General features: G+C 34.9%; 1 protein-coding gene across 4 annotated transcripts in view; it reads left to right on the top strand.

Annotated features, from left to right (window-relative positions):
- Positions 1–14,309, top strand: part of MED4 (mediator complex subunit 4) — a 47,190-nt gene extending 32,881 nt beyond the window's left edge. For all 4 annotated transcript variants that reach the window (XM_060637185.2, XM_060637186.2, XM_060637184.2 and 1 more), the window contains 6 exons: positions 1,283–1,349; positions 6,346–6,516; positions 8,527–8,584; positions 10,079–10,165; positions 11,368–11,499; positions 13,612–14,309. In XM_060637185.2, the coding sequence (XP_060493168.1) occupies positions 1,283–1,349; positions 6,346–6,516; positions 8,527–8,584; positions 10,079–10,165; positions 11,368–11,499; positions 13,612–13,784 (688 nt within the window). In that variant the 3' untranslated portion in view covers positions 13,785–14,309. The remainder of the gene's footprint in view (positions 1–1,282; positions 1,350–6,345; positions 6,517–8,526; positions 8,585–10,078; positions 10,166–11,367; positions 11,500–13,611) is intronic.
- The last annotated feature ends 2,236 nt before the right edge of the window (positions 14,310–16,545 follow it).

Raw genomic sequence — 16,545 nt, 5'->3', positions numbered from 1 at the left:
TTTCAGCTCAGGATCATGATCTCGTGGTTTGTGAGTTTGAGCCCCACTGCTTGGGATTCTCTCTCTCTCTCCCCTTCTCTCTGCCTCTCTCCCACGCATGTGCATATGCTCTTAAAAGAAATAAACTTTATAAAAAAATTCAATTAAAGTAGAAAATGATTAAAAATGATTCATCTACTCCTTGTTTTATTTTACCTTAAAGCATATAAACTTATGTTTTCACTAATCTTTTCATCTAAGACAGGTGTCAGATAACTTTTTCTGTAGAGGAAGGGCCAGATAATAAATATTGTTGATTTTTGCAAGCTATAAATTTTCTGCTGCAACTACCCTATTCTGCCATTATAGTGGGAAAACAGCCCTGGATGATATGTAAATGAAGGGGCATGGCCAATGTGCTGAATGTAGGAGTTTTTCTTGCATAAACCACCCATAATGCAAAGTCTACCAGTTACTAGTTTGTTTGTTTGTTTGTTTTTTTAAAGTTGACTTTTATTTTATTATTTTTTTTAATATTTATTTATTTTTGAGACAGAGAGAGACAGAGCATGAATGGGGAGGGTCAGAGAGAGAGGGAGTCACAGAATCCGAAGCAGGCTCCAGGCTCCGAGCTGTCAACCCAGAGCCCGACGCGGGGCTCGAACTCACGGACCATGAGATCATGACCTGAGCCGAAGTCGGACGCTTAACCGACTGCGCCACCCAGGCGCCCCACTAGTTTGTTTCTTTAAAGTGAAATGAGGGGTGCCTGGCTGGCTCAATCAGTAGAGCATGCAATTCTTGATCTCAGGATTGTGGATTCGAGCCCCATGTTGGGTGTAGAGATTACTTTAAATGAATGATAAAGTGAAATGAGAACTTAGATGCTCATCAAACAGTCTTAGGGCAGACTCTTGCTGAATTTGTATGACTTTCCCTGCTTCTTTGAAGTAGGCCTTTGCAGACATCTCTTGAGTCTTTCCCCAGCATTCAGCTTAGGTTTTTATAGAAACAGCTCTTCTCTGTTGGCAGTCATATTTCATTGGTATTTATGTAATGGATATTAATTTATGTAATTACACTAGTAAGTAAAACTTGCATAGATGCATCTGGTAACAATGAAAACTGAGTCTTGAAGCTGGTGAGAGCCCAAGCGCATAGTCACTGTGGAGCAGTGGCTGTGAATACTCAGCGTACTGTGGGTACCATGAATCTAGCAAGTCAGTTAGGTACAGATAGTTGAGAAGGCTTCTACTGTATTTGCTTTGCAAAGGTGTTTTGTTTTTTGTTTTTCTTTTTCTAGAGAACTTATAGAAATGCTGGCAATTTCAAGAAACCAAAAGTTGTTGCCGCCTGATGAGGAAAACCAGGTAAGTGGCTTCTTTTTAAATTACAAACAAGAAATCCCCATCATTTACTGCAGTTTTCCTACTTACATTTACTTTGTTTGAAAATAGGAAGATTGAATTCTATTAAATTATTAATTACAACTTTTAAATTGATACTTTCTTTGAATCTCTTATATAAGGTCATACTGCTTAAGATGCAAATAGTTGTCTAAGGGTGAATAGTATTTTCTCTTATAGTTGTAGTTACACATTTATTCATTTTTGTCTTTTGAATTAACCATCAAAGGCTTGTTAAATGGACATTACAACAATATTTGGAATAAAGAAAGTTAATGCTCCCATAAACCTTTTATTATAGGCTTGTCCCCCTAATGCATCTTGAAAATGAATAGAAATAAAAGAGCATACAACTATTAATAGAAGTTATTTTGTAGATGTTAAGTTTATAAGTAGTTTTTATTTTCTTTATTCCTTTCTGTGCTTTGTAATCTTCTACAGTGAGATTGATTTTCTGACCCAGAAACTTTTTAAAGAACAGGGTAAATGTCGCTTTGTGTTTTTTTGCCATAATTAAAAAAAAATTTTTAAGAGGAAACAGATAGGAAGAATTAGCCTATTTAATGATGTGAGACAGGAGAAATCTCTAATAGATCTTTTCTTTTTACTTTCCACCCCTTCATCATTTTAATTTTATCATATGTTTTGAGGGCAGAGAAATTTGGTTGATTGTCAATAGTGAAGTATCAGAAAACTGTTTTCTTCAAGGATTAATGCCCTCAGGAAGAGAGGGGGGAATTAGATAAAGCTACAGGTAGTGTAAGTTGGTAATTTTAGGGATATTAAAGTTGTTCTTTGTATATTGCTTATTTTGTTTTTAGAAAAAGCTTATAGAGAAATATGGTAATAAAAGAATGCTAGTCTCAGATACTTTATTCATAAATACCTGTGAAGCCAAATAAGAATTACAAAATAAGCAAAATGAAATATAAGTTCTAACTTTACTTCCTAGGCAATTATATGCTTGCTATGAGCCAGGCACACAGATGATTCAGTAGGTCATAACTAATACCTGTCTTATCAGCACTAATATTTCTTACACTTTTTAAAAACTAACAGTTCTGTCCTTAAAAATAACAGTACCTTGTCATATAAGGTTGTTGTGAGGATGTATTATACTGCATTCTTAAGTACACATAGGGAGAGCTTAGTAATGGTGGGTAGTTATCATCACCACTCTGGAACAGAATTAAACGTTATACTTAGTACTGTGAATTTTCATTGAAACTGTTAAATATTAGTGTGATGTGCCCATTTGAAAATTTTCTAGCCTCCATTTTATTTGAATATTCGTATTTTCATGTATGTAGAATTTTACTTAGAAGGGACATTAATGGTCTTTATAACCTCCTGTGTTATAAAAGAGCTTGAGTTCCAGAGTGGATAAGTGAACTAGAGGTTGATGGATGAATAGAACTAGAATCGAGGTCTGACTTCAGTTGAATAATTTTTCTCTACTCAACAATAAAATCTCCAAAGAATCTTTACTGCTCTATGGTAGTATACAATATAGGTCAAAGTGTAAACTTCTTGAAACGTGTTGTGAAACAACAAGTTGGTTAATAACTTTTTAAATATACTTTTATAGAAGTGGAAACCCTGCTTTCTCTTGTGACTTGAGAAGAGTAGGGACTGTAGGTATATTAAGTAGAATATACTACTTTTTATAGAAGAAACTATTATTCAAAGTAAATACTTTTAATACATGGACAGAAGATATAGCTCAGTCTTTTGTCTGAGTCCTATAAAAATGAGAAGAACTTCATATCGAAAGGAACTTGAAGAGGCAGGTCTATACTTTTTACTCTTTAACAAATTTTTGTTAACAGTTTTAAAATTGATTCTGAATTTTGATAGCCATTTCCTTTCTTGAAGTATTATTCCCCACTTTGCACAGTTAAATAAGGGTATTTAGGTAAGATTGCATCTTAATTCTGTAGTGGGGTAGTGATGATGATAGCTAGCCTTTATTGGGCTCTTCCTGTGTGTACTTTACATGCATTATATCATAAATCCTCACAATAACCTTATGTGATAAGGTGCTGTTACTATATCCCTGGTAAACGAAAGACTAGAGATTTGGACCCAGACTTTCTGTTTTATGCTTTTTAACCTTCATAGGTCAAAGGTTGTATCTGCATACCACCTATTTACTATTTTTGGAAATTGCTCTTTTTTAACCATCTTCATTGTAAAGCAATACTATGAATGAAATCACAGGTTTAGTGTGAGTTTTATATATATGTATGTTTTAAGTTTATTTTTTATTTGCGAGTGTGTGTGTGTGGAGGAGGGGAAGAGAGAGAGGGAGAGAATCCCAAGCAGGCTGATGCGGGGTTCAATCTCACAAACCGTGAGATCTTGACCTGAGCCGAAATCAAAAGTCATACACTTAACCAACTGAGCCAACCAGGTGCCCCATTTCTCTGTACATTTTTACAAACTTTAAGTTGCAAAAATTTTCTGTCTTAGCAACTTTCAAGTATACAATGTAATATCGTTAACTATAGTCACCATTTCTGTACATTGCATCCCAGAACTTACTTGTCTTATGAGCGTAAGTTTGTACCTTTTGATCATCTTCACCCATTTTACCCACCCCCACCCGTGGCAACCACCAATCTGATTTCTTTTTCTGAGTTTGTCTCTTGTAGATTCCGCATATAAATGAGATCGTGCAGTATTTGTCTTTCTCTTGCTGACTTTTTTCACTTAATATAATGGCTTCAGGGTCTATCCTTATTGTCACAAATGATAAGATTTCCTTCTTTTTTATGGCTGAATAGTATTTCTCTATCTGTGTGTACATACCACACATTTTCTACTAATTTGAAGGGATACATGCCCCTGGTGTTTACAGCAGCATTATCAACAATAGCCAAATTCTGGAAAAAGCCCAAATGTCCATCAGTTGATGAATGGGTAAAGAAGACAGACACACACACACACACACACACACACACACACACAGGAATATTACTCAGCCATAAAAAAGGAATGAGGGTCGGTTAAGCATCCTACTTTAGCTCAGGTCATAATCTCACAGTTCATGGGTTCGAGCCCCAAGGGGTGCTCAGAGCCTGGAGCCTGCTTTGGATTCTGTGTCTCCTTCTCTCAGTCCTTCCCCCACTCACACTATCTCTGTCAAAAAATGAATAAATGTTTTTTAAAAATTTTTTTAAAAAGGGGGGGAATGAAATCTTGCCATTTGTAATGACATGGATGGAGCTGGAGAGTATTATGCTATGGAAAAATAAGTCAGAGAAAGACAATTACCACGTAATTTCACTCAGATGGAATTTAAGACATAAAACAAACAATCATAGGGAAGAAAAAAGAGGAAAACCAAGAAACAGACTCTTAGCTTTGGAGAGCAAACTGATGGTTACCAGAGGAGTGGTTGTTAAGGGAGTGGGGATTAAGGAGGGCACTTGTGATGAGCACCAGACATTGTATGTGAAGGTTGAATCACTATATTGTACACCTGAAACTAATATTACAGTGTATGTTAACTAGCTGGAACTTAAATAAAAACTTACATACAACATGTCCTTTATCCATTCATATATTGATGGATAGTTAGTTTGCTTTCTATTTTGGCTATTGTAAATAATGCTGCAGTGAATATAGGAGTGCAGATATCTTTTTGAGATAATAATTTCGTTTTCTTCAGGTAAGTAACCAGAAGTAGAATTGCTGGATCATCTGGTAGTTCTCTTTTAACTCTTTAAGTAATAGCTTCTATACTGTTTCCCACAGTGGGTTTCCCACCACTAGTGCATGAAGGTTCCATTTTCTCCACCTCCTCACCAACATTTGGTATCTTTTTTTTTTTTTTTTTTTTTTTTTTTTTTTTATTACAACTGTTGTAACTGGTATGAGGTGATATCCAGTTGTGGTTTTGATTTGCATTTCCCTGGTAATTAGTGATGTTGAGCACCTTTTCATGTACCTTTGTTCATTTGTATGTCTTTAGAAAAAGGTCTATTCATTTCCTTTGCACTTTTTAAAAAATTTAAATTAAATTTTTTTAAAAATTCACATCCAAATTAGTTAGCATATAGTGCAACAGTGACTTCAAGAATGGATAGATTCCTTAATGCCCCTTACCCATTTAGCCCATCCCCCCTCCCACAACCCTTCCCATAACCCTCTGTTCTCCATATTAAAGAGTCTTATGTTTTGTCCCCCTCCTTGTTTTTATATTTTTGCTTCCCTTGTGTTCATCTGTTCTGTGTCTTAAAGTCCTCATAGGAGGGAAGTCATATAATATTTGTCTTTCTCTGACTAATTTCGCTTAGCATAATACCCTCTGGTTCCATCCACATAGTTGCAAATGACGAGATTTCATTCTTTTTGATTGCCGAGTAATAACTCCATTGTATACGTATACCACATCGTCTGTATCCGTTCATCTGTCAATGGACATTTGGGCTCTTTCCATACTTTGGCCATTGTTAATAGTGCTGCCATAAACATTGGGGTGCGTGTGCCCCCTCGAAACAGCATACCTGTATTCCTTGGATAAATACCTAGTAGTGCAATTGCTGGGTTGTAGGGTAGTTCTATTTTTAATTTTTTGAGGAACCTCCATAGTGTTTTCCAGAGTGGCTTGCATCAGTTTTCCTTTGCTCATTTTTTAAATCAGGCTGTTTATTTTGTATTTTTAAGGATACACAAAAATTTTATCTTTCCTGGGAAGTGAATAAACCTCATTTTGGCATATTGGTAGTTCTTATTTGCATGAAAGAATAGCATATAATGAGAAAAAGTAAAAAGTCTTGATAATCTTCTTTCCAAAATAATCAGAGGTAGGCTATTTTTATTCTTAACATTGATTAGAATAATACTTTGGAGGTGTTAACATTTTATAGCCTAGCCAATTTACATGTAGACTCTTTGTTTCATTGGAATGTCACTTTTCAATATTCTGTTGTCTGCTTTAATCAATATCTGATAGGTCCTGGAGTTGTTAATTCACAGAGATGGGGAATTTCAAGAACTGATGAAATTGGCACTTAATCAGGGAAAAATCCATCATGAAATGCAAGTTTTAGAAAAGGAAGTAGAGAAGAGAGACAGTGATATTCAACAACTACAAAAACAGCTAAAGGAAGCAGAGCAAATATTGGTAAGTTCATAGAAGAGGAGGTAAAAAAAAAAAAAAGATATTGTTTAATTTATTTCTGAAAAATAAATCTGTTTTAAAGTATTTTGAATTGGCAGAAAACTTAAGTTCCTAAGTGTAAAAATGAGAACTTGACAGTTTGAATGAAAGGCCATTGTCATCCCTTTTTAACTTAATGTTTTAAGGTAGTCTGCATTACTTTTGAACCATATTTTCATCATTTAAAGATTTCACAGTGTTGAATTAATAGAACTAATGGAATTGAATTGAATTAATAGAAGTTGTACTTTTATCCTGTCCTGATAGAAGTTTTAAGTTGTTAGTAATCTAAATCTTTACTTCAACTTTAAAAATATTTTGAAATCAGTAGAAATATGTACCAATTTTATAAATTGATTAAAACTGACTTCATTAACTTATTTCATCCTCCATTCTAAACTAGGTGGATTTGGGCATATGTCCAGGACTCTAGTTCTTGGCTACTATTTCAAAAAAGCAATTTCTTTGCTCATATTTATCCGGTTATTTCACGAAATACTAACTAATGTAATTGTTATATGGTGATATTACAGAAACAGCTGAGTTTGATTCTCATATGGACCAGACACTGCTGGAATCCTTATCCCTGATGAATCTTCAAAATGTGTCCAAATGGGCTCCAATAAATAGAAACCTGAATGGTTCAGGGTAAATTAACCATTCCTGCTGAAAAAATGACCCCAAGTAAATGCTTTAAAAAAAAAAAACAAAAAAACAAAAACATAGTAAAATCTATTTTCCATTAGGAAAGTAATAGTTGCTTATCAAAAGATATTCAGAGAATACAGAAAAGTAGAAAGAGGAGGGAAAAAATGCTGTCAGTCCCTCTGTGCTGTTATTCATAGTTTTTTGCCTTTCATTTCAGTCTCAGGTGTATTATTTTATTTTTTTTAATTTCCCAGTAGGCTTATAATTGTTTTTTAAATCAAAGTATAGTTGATACACAATGTTACTTTAGTTTCAGGTGTACAACATAGTTTTTTTTTTCCCCCTCAGAGGAATTCATTTTGTATCTTGTAACTAGTAGGATACCAACTGGTGTTCTATTACCATTTATTAAAACTGAGGGATTTTTCGTATATTGTATCCATTTTGTTTAGTTTTCCAACTTACTGTTACAAAATAATACTTTGATGAATATCATTGCAAAAAAACTTTGTTTTTCTTCTGCATTTCAGATTATATTCTTTAGATTTCCAAAAATATAATTATGGAGTTAAATAGAGTTAACACAAGGACCATAAAAAGACTGAATTTTATGATTTAGGTAATAGCAACTAACATTGAGCACTTGTGCATCAAGCCTTGTGCTTGCTTGCACTTTAAATGTTTTAACTTACTCTTCTTAATAATTATGCGAGGTTAGTACCATTCCATTTTACAGATGAAGAAACTGAGATTTTAAATTGATAACTACTTTGCCCAGGGAGAGTGAAAAGTAGGGAGATGGAACTTAAACCTAATTCTCTCTGTCTCCATACTCCTAACCACTGTGTTACAGTTGAAGATGCATATACATACTAGCTTAACTTCATTTTACCCTTTCATATATCTTTCCAGTGGGAGTGGGGGGTGGTTGTGGGTGTTTTCATTATAGTAGTTATTAAGCTTAGAGATAGTGGTAATGTATAAATGAATAAGATCATCAATCCAAGAATGTATCTTACAAACTAAAAAAACATTTTGATATTTTATCCTTGAACCCGAATGCTCTTGGGGTGGTATGTGGTCAGAATCTCTTCTGCATGTTTGTGATAGAATTTGTGAATGGAGACTGATTCATGAACATATATTATTTCTTTCATTAACTGATACAAATGATACCCACGTATTTGAGAACATTACAGATAAATTGTGGGGATTTCTAAATTTTGCATGTTGTTCATATGGAATTAATGATTTTGTGAATTAAGCCAAAAACTGTTTGATATAGTTAAGAATAAACCGTATTTCTTTTTTTAATGTTCAAATTAGGCAACAGCTGTTTACCAAGCAAAAGAAAAACTCAAATCAATAGAAAAAGCAAGAAAAGGTTAGTACAGTGGGAAACACTGAATGACTTTCTGAAAAATCCAAGTTTTTGTTTGAAGAAGCAGATGAGAGTGTTAACTGGTAATCATTTGCTGCTTTTGAAATGGTTCCAGTAAATTTTTATCGTAAAGTGCTAGGCTATAGCACTGAGCTATGTATTACTGAGGAGACATCACACCTTTCTCAGGTTATAAGAAGCAGTAGCATATGGCAAGTTACGGCCTTGTATCCAAATGCGCAGTAATGACAATGAGTGTATAAAGTTGTTGGGAGAAGGGAAAAGAACTGTGATCTGGAAGCAAGTGGGATTTGAGATCTTGGAAAAGATGGATCTTGCAAAAGTGAAAGAGAATGTGCAGTGGACAAATGGAGCAAGACTAGAGTGTCATGAAGTCAGAACTACATGTGGCTTTGGGGTGTGTGCACATTTAATGGTGCAGAAGCCCAGCAGACCTTCTTTTCCTGTCCTCCTCCTCTCCTTAAAAGACTTCCATTTTGGATTTTTTAGTTTGTGTACTAAAAGTAGAGTTACAATGAAAATTTGGTTACTTTTGTTTTTTTAAAATTTTTTTTTTAATGTTTATTTTTGAAGGAGAGAGAGACAGTGTGTGAGTCAGGGTGTGGGGGGTTGCAGAGAGAGAGGGAGACACAGAATCCAAAGCAGCCTCCAGGCTCTGAGCTGTCAGCACAGAGCCCAACGCAGGGCTCGAACCCACAAACCGTGAGATCGTGACCTGAGCCGAAATCAGACGCTCAGCCAACTGAGCTCAACCAACCAAGGTGCCCCAAACTTCGGTTACTTTAATGGTTTCGTAGATGATTTACCTTTAGTCACCTCAGAGTTGTCTAACTTTCTTCTTCTTTTCCTGTTTCAGATAACTACTGCTAATGTTTGGTGTGTGTCCACTTTTTTTTTTTTTTTTTAAGATGTTTAATACAGATAGAATGGGAACAATACAAGTATATATGTACATATATTCTAAAACAAAAACCAGGTCATGCTATACATATTATTTAGTGGCTTACCTTTTTTAATCTAATGAATGTATTGTGGATTTGTTTCTACTTAGATCTACTTATATCCTTAGTGGCACAGTAAGCCAACAATTGAGTGATATAGCGTGAACTGCTGTTCTAATTTAATAGCTTTGTCATTGGGAGACAAAACACTCTTGCCTCTATTTTGTGTTCACTGTTGCTTTCAGAACAGTAAGACTAATGGTAGCTAATAATTGAGATAGTGAGCATTATCATGCTAATGCCCCAAGTTTGACACTTTGTCAGACGATTTTTCTGGACGTTTTGTTCTTTAGTTGGGAAATCTCTATGATTTAAGTTTAACAATATACATATTATTAACTTTATTAGGGAAGGTAGGTAACTCAGATTATCTTGTATACAGATAATAAAAAATAAAGTATGATGTGTGACTATGAGGCACGTGTTTATGCCCTTGTAAGTTACTAGACTAACATGCTATGCTCTCGACTCTCAGGTGCCATCTCCTCTGAAGAAATAATTAAATACGCACATAGGATTAGTGCGAGTAATGCTGTATGTGCCCCACTGACCTGGGTTCCAGGTAAAATACTTCTCTTTTTAAAGTAGACATATGTGGTTTTAAATCTTAGGTGATTTTCACATCTTTAATATCTTAGAAGGAATAATATGGGCCATGGGTTTTATCAGTTTGATTTTCTACAAAGCTGTTGCCACAGGAACTGTGTTTATTTCCTTTTTAAAGAAAAATAATAAATTCATGTTTAAAAGTACAAGATGATATGTGATGATTCAAAACCTATAGATTTATATGCCTGTAATACCCAGGCTGGCCAGAAGCCCACCTTTTAGAACAGTTGGAGTTTCCCCAAGGGTTCTGGCCTCGGAAGCAGACAATTCCAGCTCTTTGGTGATAAGGATGAAGCACTGAGCACCCAACAGCAAATACATGGGACTGGAAAGAACAGGAGTAATTAGAAACAGCAAAGAGCAATGAGCTGCAACATACATTGACAGTACATAAGACAGGGACCTAATGTAGAGCAGTGGTCTTCTGGGAGGAGTGGGAGATACATCTCTCAACATCAGTAACTTGTGAATGGTATTTTACCAATTACCAGTTTGGGGGGGTAAGTGATCTGGAGCGAGTAAGAAGTATTACCAAAAAGTCCAAATCTGCCAAATTTTCATCATCCCCAAACTAAACAGTATGCCTTCATGATTGGAAGTGAACATTGGCTCTAGATACTCTCCTGGAATGTTCTAGGAATTAGTCTTTAAATGACAAGATCAAAGAGGTTGGTTAGAAAAAGTTTTAATTTAGACAGTCCTTCAAATAAGCATTCCAGTCAGTCCTTTCTGTCTTATAAACAGAAGTGTGTCATGATCTATTTATTCTCCCTCAAGAGTATGTATCATTTGTTACTTTCTTACTAGGAAATGCAGGTAAATTACAAGAATCAAGACTGTTATAATTTTCTTAATTTGTTATCTGGAATTGCTAAAATGACAGACTTCTCTCTCTCTCTCTCTCTCTCTCTCTCTCTCTCTCTTTCTCTTTTTGTATAAAGAGTAGTATATTTCTATGCAGGTTCAGAGAAGAAATGCATGTATTTTTAAATATATTATGCTCTTAATAACAGTTGATAAGATGACCTTCTTGTTCCAAAATTGAAATGTAGTTTGAGTTTTTCAGAGTGAACCAAGGAAAATCAATACTTCTTTAGAGAAGGTATCAATGCTTATTTTGTATATGATTGAATTAAAAGCAGTCTGTTTTTTTAGGGGACCCACGGAGACCATACCCAACTGATTTAGAGATGAGAAGTGGATTATTGGGTCAAATGAACAATCCTTCCACTAATGGTGTAAATGGTCATTTACCAGGAGATGCACTTGCAGCAGGCAGATTGCCAGGTAATGTTGATTAGAAAAATGCTTTCGAACAGACTGAGGTTTTTCAGACATGGTGATGGAATATCTGGCTGTTGAACAAGTTTGAGGTTCTAGACCCAAGTTGTTTTATTTATTTTATTTTATTTTTTAAGTTTATTTATTTTGAGAGAGAGAGGAAGAGCGGGAATCTCAAGCAGGCTCTGCATGGTCAGCATGGAGCATGACTCAGGACTTGAACTCAAATCGTGAGATCATAACCTGAGCCTAAATCAAGAGGCGGATGTTGGACCCAGTGAGCCGTTCAGGCATCTGACCCAACTCATTTTAATAGCTAAGTTTTCTGCCAATTATCCTGCTCTCTGCTTACTCTAGTTTAAAGATTGTTCTAGCTGGAGTTTATGAAACTACAATAAATTGACTTTTCTCTCATTTTTTAATAGGTTATTTTCCTTGGGCATTAGGCCTCTCTTTTATTATTATTAGGATCTAAACATAGCTTTTTAAATAAAATTGTGAAATATGCTATATAAACAGAATAAGAAATATATATGTTCATTTTAAAGAATACAAAGTGAACCCACTCCTGAAAAACTCCATATTAACCAAATGAATAACAAAGCTTTTTACAGACTTTTTAATAACTAAATAAAATAGCACTCTTGTGTGACTCAGTTTATTCTGAATTTCATCCTTAAGTTTTGCATATAGTTTTGTGTTATTCATAACCTTTATTTATGTTCCCCAACTTTTATTTTTTGTAGGTGACTTTTGTTTTTATTTGGTAGAACATTTAATAAGTTTTAATAAAAAAGTTATAAAAACCAAAAACTATGGGGTTTTTTGAGCAATCACTTTTAATATTTTACCTATTTCATTTTTTTCCTTGTATTTTTTACAGTGTTTAAAACATGCCCTAGATAATGCTTTCTGCTTCATATTTTATTGTAAGGATGTTCCTGTGTTACTGAAAATGCTATGTAAACATTATGTTTATCTAACGTACAAACTGAGAACTCACTGTGCATTAATTTACCTTGATATCTTTTCATTTTCCTCATTTTGATTATACTGCATTATATGCCAGTCACAGCCCAGTCAGGATGCAGAAAGGACATCAGCAGTATGAACAAGGAAAATTTAAAGAATTATTAACTAGTAACAAGATGATACTACTAAAGGGTAAAGAGAACTATTTTTTAAAAATACAGTAGTAATAAATGTGGGAGCAGCTGCTACATCTAAGATCAGGAGAGAGTACCCAAGGAAGGGCCCAACTGAGAAGAGACTCCTCCCACCCCCATCCCAAGGCTGTTTGTTCATATCATGGCGCTCTGGGTGGAGAGGGTATAGCTGTGGCCCACTGGCTGGCAGAGATGTTAGATGGATGAGGTCAGGCCAGAGCTGGCAAGCAGGAGGTGATCCACTAGGGTTCCAGGGAGCCTTGTTGGGAAGCCACCTTTGGCGTAATATGAGACTTAACGCCAGGCGTAATGTGAGACTTAACGCCACGGCAACTTGCTAGGGGGTGAGCACCACTTGATGTCCTGCACGCCAGCCAGGCACTGCGCAATGAGAAGGAAAACATCACATCGGATCCCTTAGAGGCCTGTTCCCCTTGCAGAGTCCCTCCAGTGCCCTCTGCTGACAAAGATTAACATTGCGGCTGCTGGCAAAGGAGATGTTTTCAGGGTTCAGGGAGAAGAGTGGATTTAAAGCCTAACAGGTAGTTTAAACTTGTAATACTTAGTATAGTAAATATTAGCTATTTAAAATCTACAGAGAGAATAGACAGAGAATGATATAATCTGCATATAATTTACATATATATGCATATATATATGAAAACATTTGATTTGTAATTGTGAATGTCTTACAAAAGAAAAATTAGTCAACTGACTCTATAAAGTTACTTAGATGGAAGCATGATTTCCTAAAAAATAAAACACACGTTCTAGTTATTAAAATATCATGCTTTTCCTTGATAAATTTGCTTTTTCTTAATTTAGCCAAATGTATATTTTGATTCCTGGCCTTAAAAAGAATATTTACTTCAGGTTGTGTGCATGAAGGGAAGAGTAATCAAGTAGTAAATTAATAGTAGAAGTGTTGTTATATATGCTTTCTTTTCTCCAGATGTCCTTGCTCCACAATATCCATGGCAGTCAAATGACATGTCAATGAATATGTTACCACCGAATCACAGTAATGACTTTTTGTTGGAACCTCCAGGGCATAATAAAGAAAATGAAGATGATGTAGAAGTTATGTCAACAGACTCCTCAAGCAGTAGTAGTGACTCTGATTAAAAAACATAAAAGACAAAATTCATACAGAATTGAATACTGTGGAATTCTGTTTCTTACACAATAGCAAGCCTATAAAAAAAGCCAGGTAATACTGCCTATAGTGGAACCGTGCAGCCCATTAAAAATCACTGGACTTTCTTTTTTAAGCCAAAAATTATCGTTTCAGTTCTAAACCACTAAGTGAATATTTAAAGAATAATCAAAATTTATTGTTGGAAAAAAAATTACTCATTTCAGTGCTGCCCTATCCTGTTATGTTCCAGTTATGTTGGACTTGTACATAGTATTTCTGGAAATAAAAGTTGAGGGAAATAACCCATGTACATATCACTAATCAGCCCCTGGAATTATTTAGAGAAGCATTTTGAATAAGGGCAGTGGATCACTGTGCATCGTATCTCAAAATAACAAAACCCTCATTTGAAAGTGAAGGCTGGTAGCTTCTGTCACAGTAACGGGAAGTTGTCTCAATTTTACTGTCTGTAATTATTGTAATATGTGTAAATAAACATATTTTTGTTTGTACTCTGTATGATTTTTTTAAATTTAAATATTCCTTTAGTGTAGGTAGGAAATTATTTCTGTAAATCCAGTTTGATTTTATACATACTTAAGTAGAATTCTGGAGTGTGAATGAACATGATGTAATGCATTCAGCTGAACTAGTAATCACAACTGGTAGGTTTCACAAAGGCCCATGACAGTCTCAGAAGAAATAAAATGAAGTTGTTGCTTTCTTCTTTTTTTCCCCATTAGTCTTCCCACTAGTTTTTTATTTTTTTCTCCTTTCCTTTCCTTTCCTTTCCTTTCCTTTCCTTTCCTTTCCTTTCCTTTCCTTTCCTCCTTTACTCTTTCTTTTCCCCTTTCTTTTCCTTTTCTTTACTTCTGATTTCCTTCTTTCTTTCTCCCTTCTTTCCTCTCTCCCTTTCTTCCTCCCTCCTTCCCCTCACTTCCTTCCTTCCTTCCTTCCTTCCTTCCTTCCTGTCTCCTTCCTTCCCGTCTCCTTCCTTCCCTCCCTCCCTTCCCCTCCTTTCTTTCTTTTCTTCCTTCCTTCATTTCTTTCGAAAAAACTTACCATAATAATGTCTGATTTTAAGACTAACAGATTGGCTGAAAGTTTTTAGAATGGAAAGCACTGACTTGTCTTCACCTTCCCTCTTACTGCAGTTTTCACAAGGAATCACTTTTAAGCAGTGTTAAATTCTGATGGTTAATCTCCATGTTTAAATAATGTGCTTACACAACTATATTTTGATTTATTTTAGTGTACTTAAAAAAATTTTTGTTTCTGATTGCAAAAGTAATACAACATCCATAGTGGAACATTTAGCAAGTATAGTAAAGTACAAAGAAAATAAAACTAACATTCTATCTAGAGATCATAGAAATTAACATTTTGGTTCTTTATCTTTTTTAAAGATAAAAGATGGGATGGATTTAAAAATCCACATATATATACATTTTTTTTTAAATGAGAATGTATTTCCTGAGGTGCTATATAGTTTTTAATCACATCCTTGCAATGAACTGCAAATTTGATTTTTCTAGCTTTTTTTCCTTTTTAATATTTAAATGAAACATGACCTATAGAAAAACATTTGTCTTCCAACTTCTGCAAATTCCTGGGAACAAAGTACATTTTTTAGATGGATATCTTTAATAATACATGGAATGAAATGAGTATCCTAGTTTGGAATTCTAACTGAAAGTATAAATTACCTCACAGTTCAATTTCTTTACTTTTGTACTAATGTGAATCCAATGGCATACCACTATACATAAATTGCAGTTATAACAGTGTCTATTATACAGTATAATAAAATATTGGTTGTCTAATTAATATATATATATATATATACTGCAGCCAAGGAAAAGAAGGAGGTGGAAAGGAGAGAGCTGAACCAAATAAGGCAAAATCTTGGTACCTGCTGAATCTGAGTATAGAGTGTATGGAAGTTCATTGTACTATTCTCTACTTCTGATATATTTGAAAATTTTCATATTAACATTCTTTGTTTTCCACATCAAAAGTTAACTTCACACTCTGGACCCTGTTGTACGAGATGCCTTTGTTGCTGCCAAAGTTCCAATTCAAGGATGGCAGGCATGGAAAGTGTGGGAATCCACAATAGCAAATGTTCATTGATTCTGTTGCAGTTCCTTAAGCTTTGAAATTTAGGCCACCTGTTAGCTTAGTTTGTTAGGTATGCTACAACAAAAACAGACTCATGACTTAAACGGGAATTTATTTTCACACAGTTCCGGAGGTTAGAAGTCCAAGCTCAAGGTGTAGGGAGGTTTGGCAAGTCTCTCGTTGGTTTGCCTTCTTGCTGTGTTCTCATGTGACATCAAACTGCTATCTACAGACTCACCTTAAATTTATGTATGCAGATCTATGACCCCTCATCCAAAACCCTGGGGTCTAAGTGTATTTCACAATTTGGATTTTTAAAAATATTTTAGAAAGCAGGATATATATAGATATATCCACATATCATGTTATATCTATATCTCTCTATATATCATATGTTATATAATACCCCCAGCAAGGTCTGAAGAGGCACCTTATAAAGAGAGCACTTAAGATTTCTTTAGTGGGGTGCCTGGATGGCTCAGTTGGTTAAGTGTCTGGCTCTTGATTTTGGCTCAAGACATTATCTCATGGTTGTGAGACCGAGCCCCACAGAACCTGCTTAAGATTCTCTGTCTCTCTGACATGATATTCTATGGAAAACCCAGAGATTCCACCAAAAACCTCCTA

This window comes from Panthera onca, chromosome A1 (genome assembly GCF_046562875.1).
Source record: "Panthera onca isolate mPanOnc1 chromosome A1, mPanOnc1 haplotype 2, whole genome shotgun sequence".
Lineage (NCBI taxonomy): Eukaryota > Metazoa > Chordata > Mammalia > Carnivora > Felidae > Panthera > Panthera onca.
This window is presented reverse-complemented; position numbering and strand designations above follow the sequence as displayed.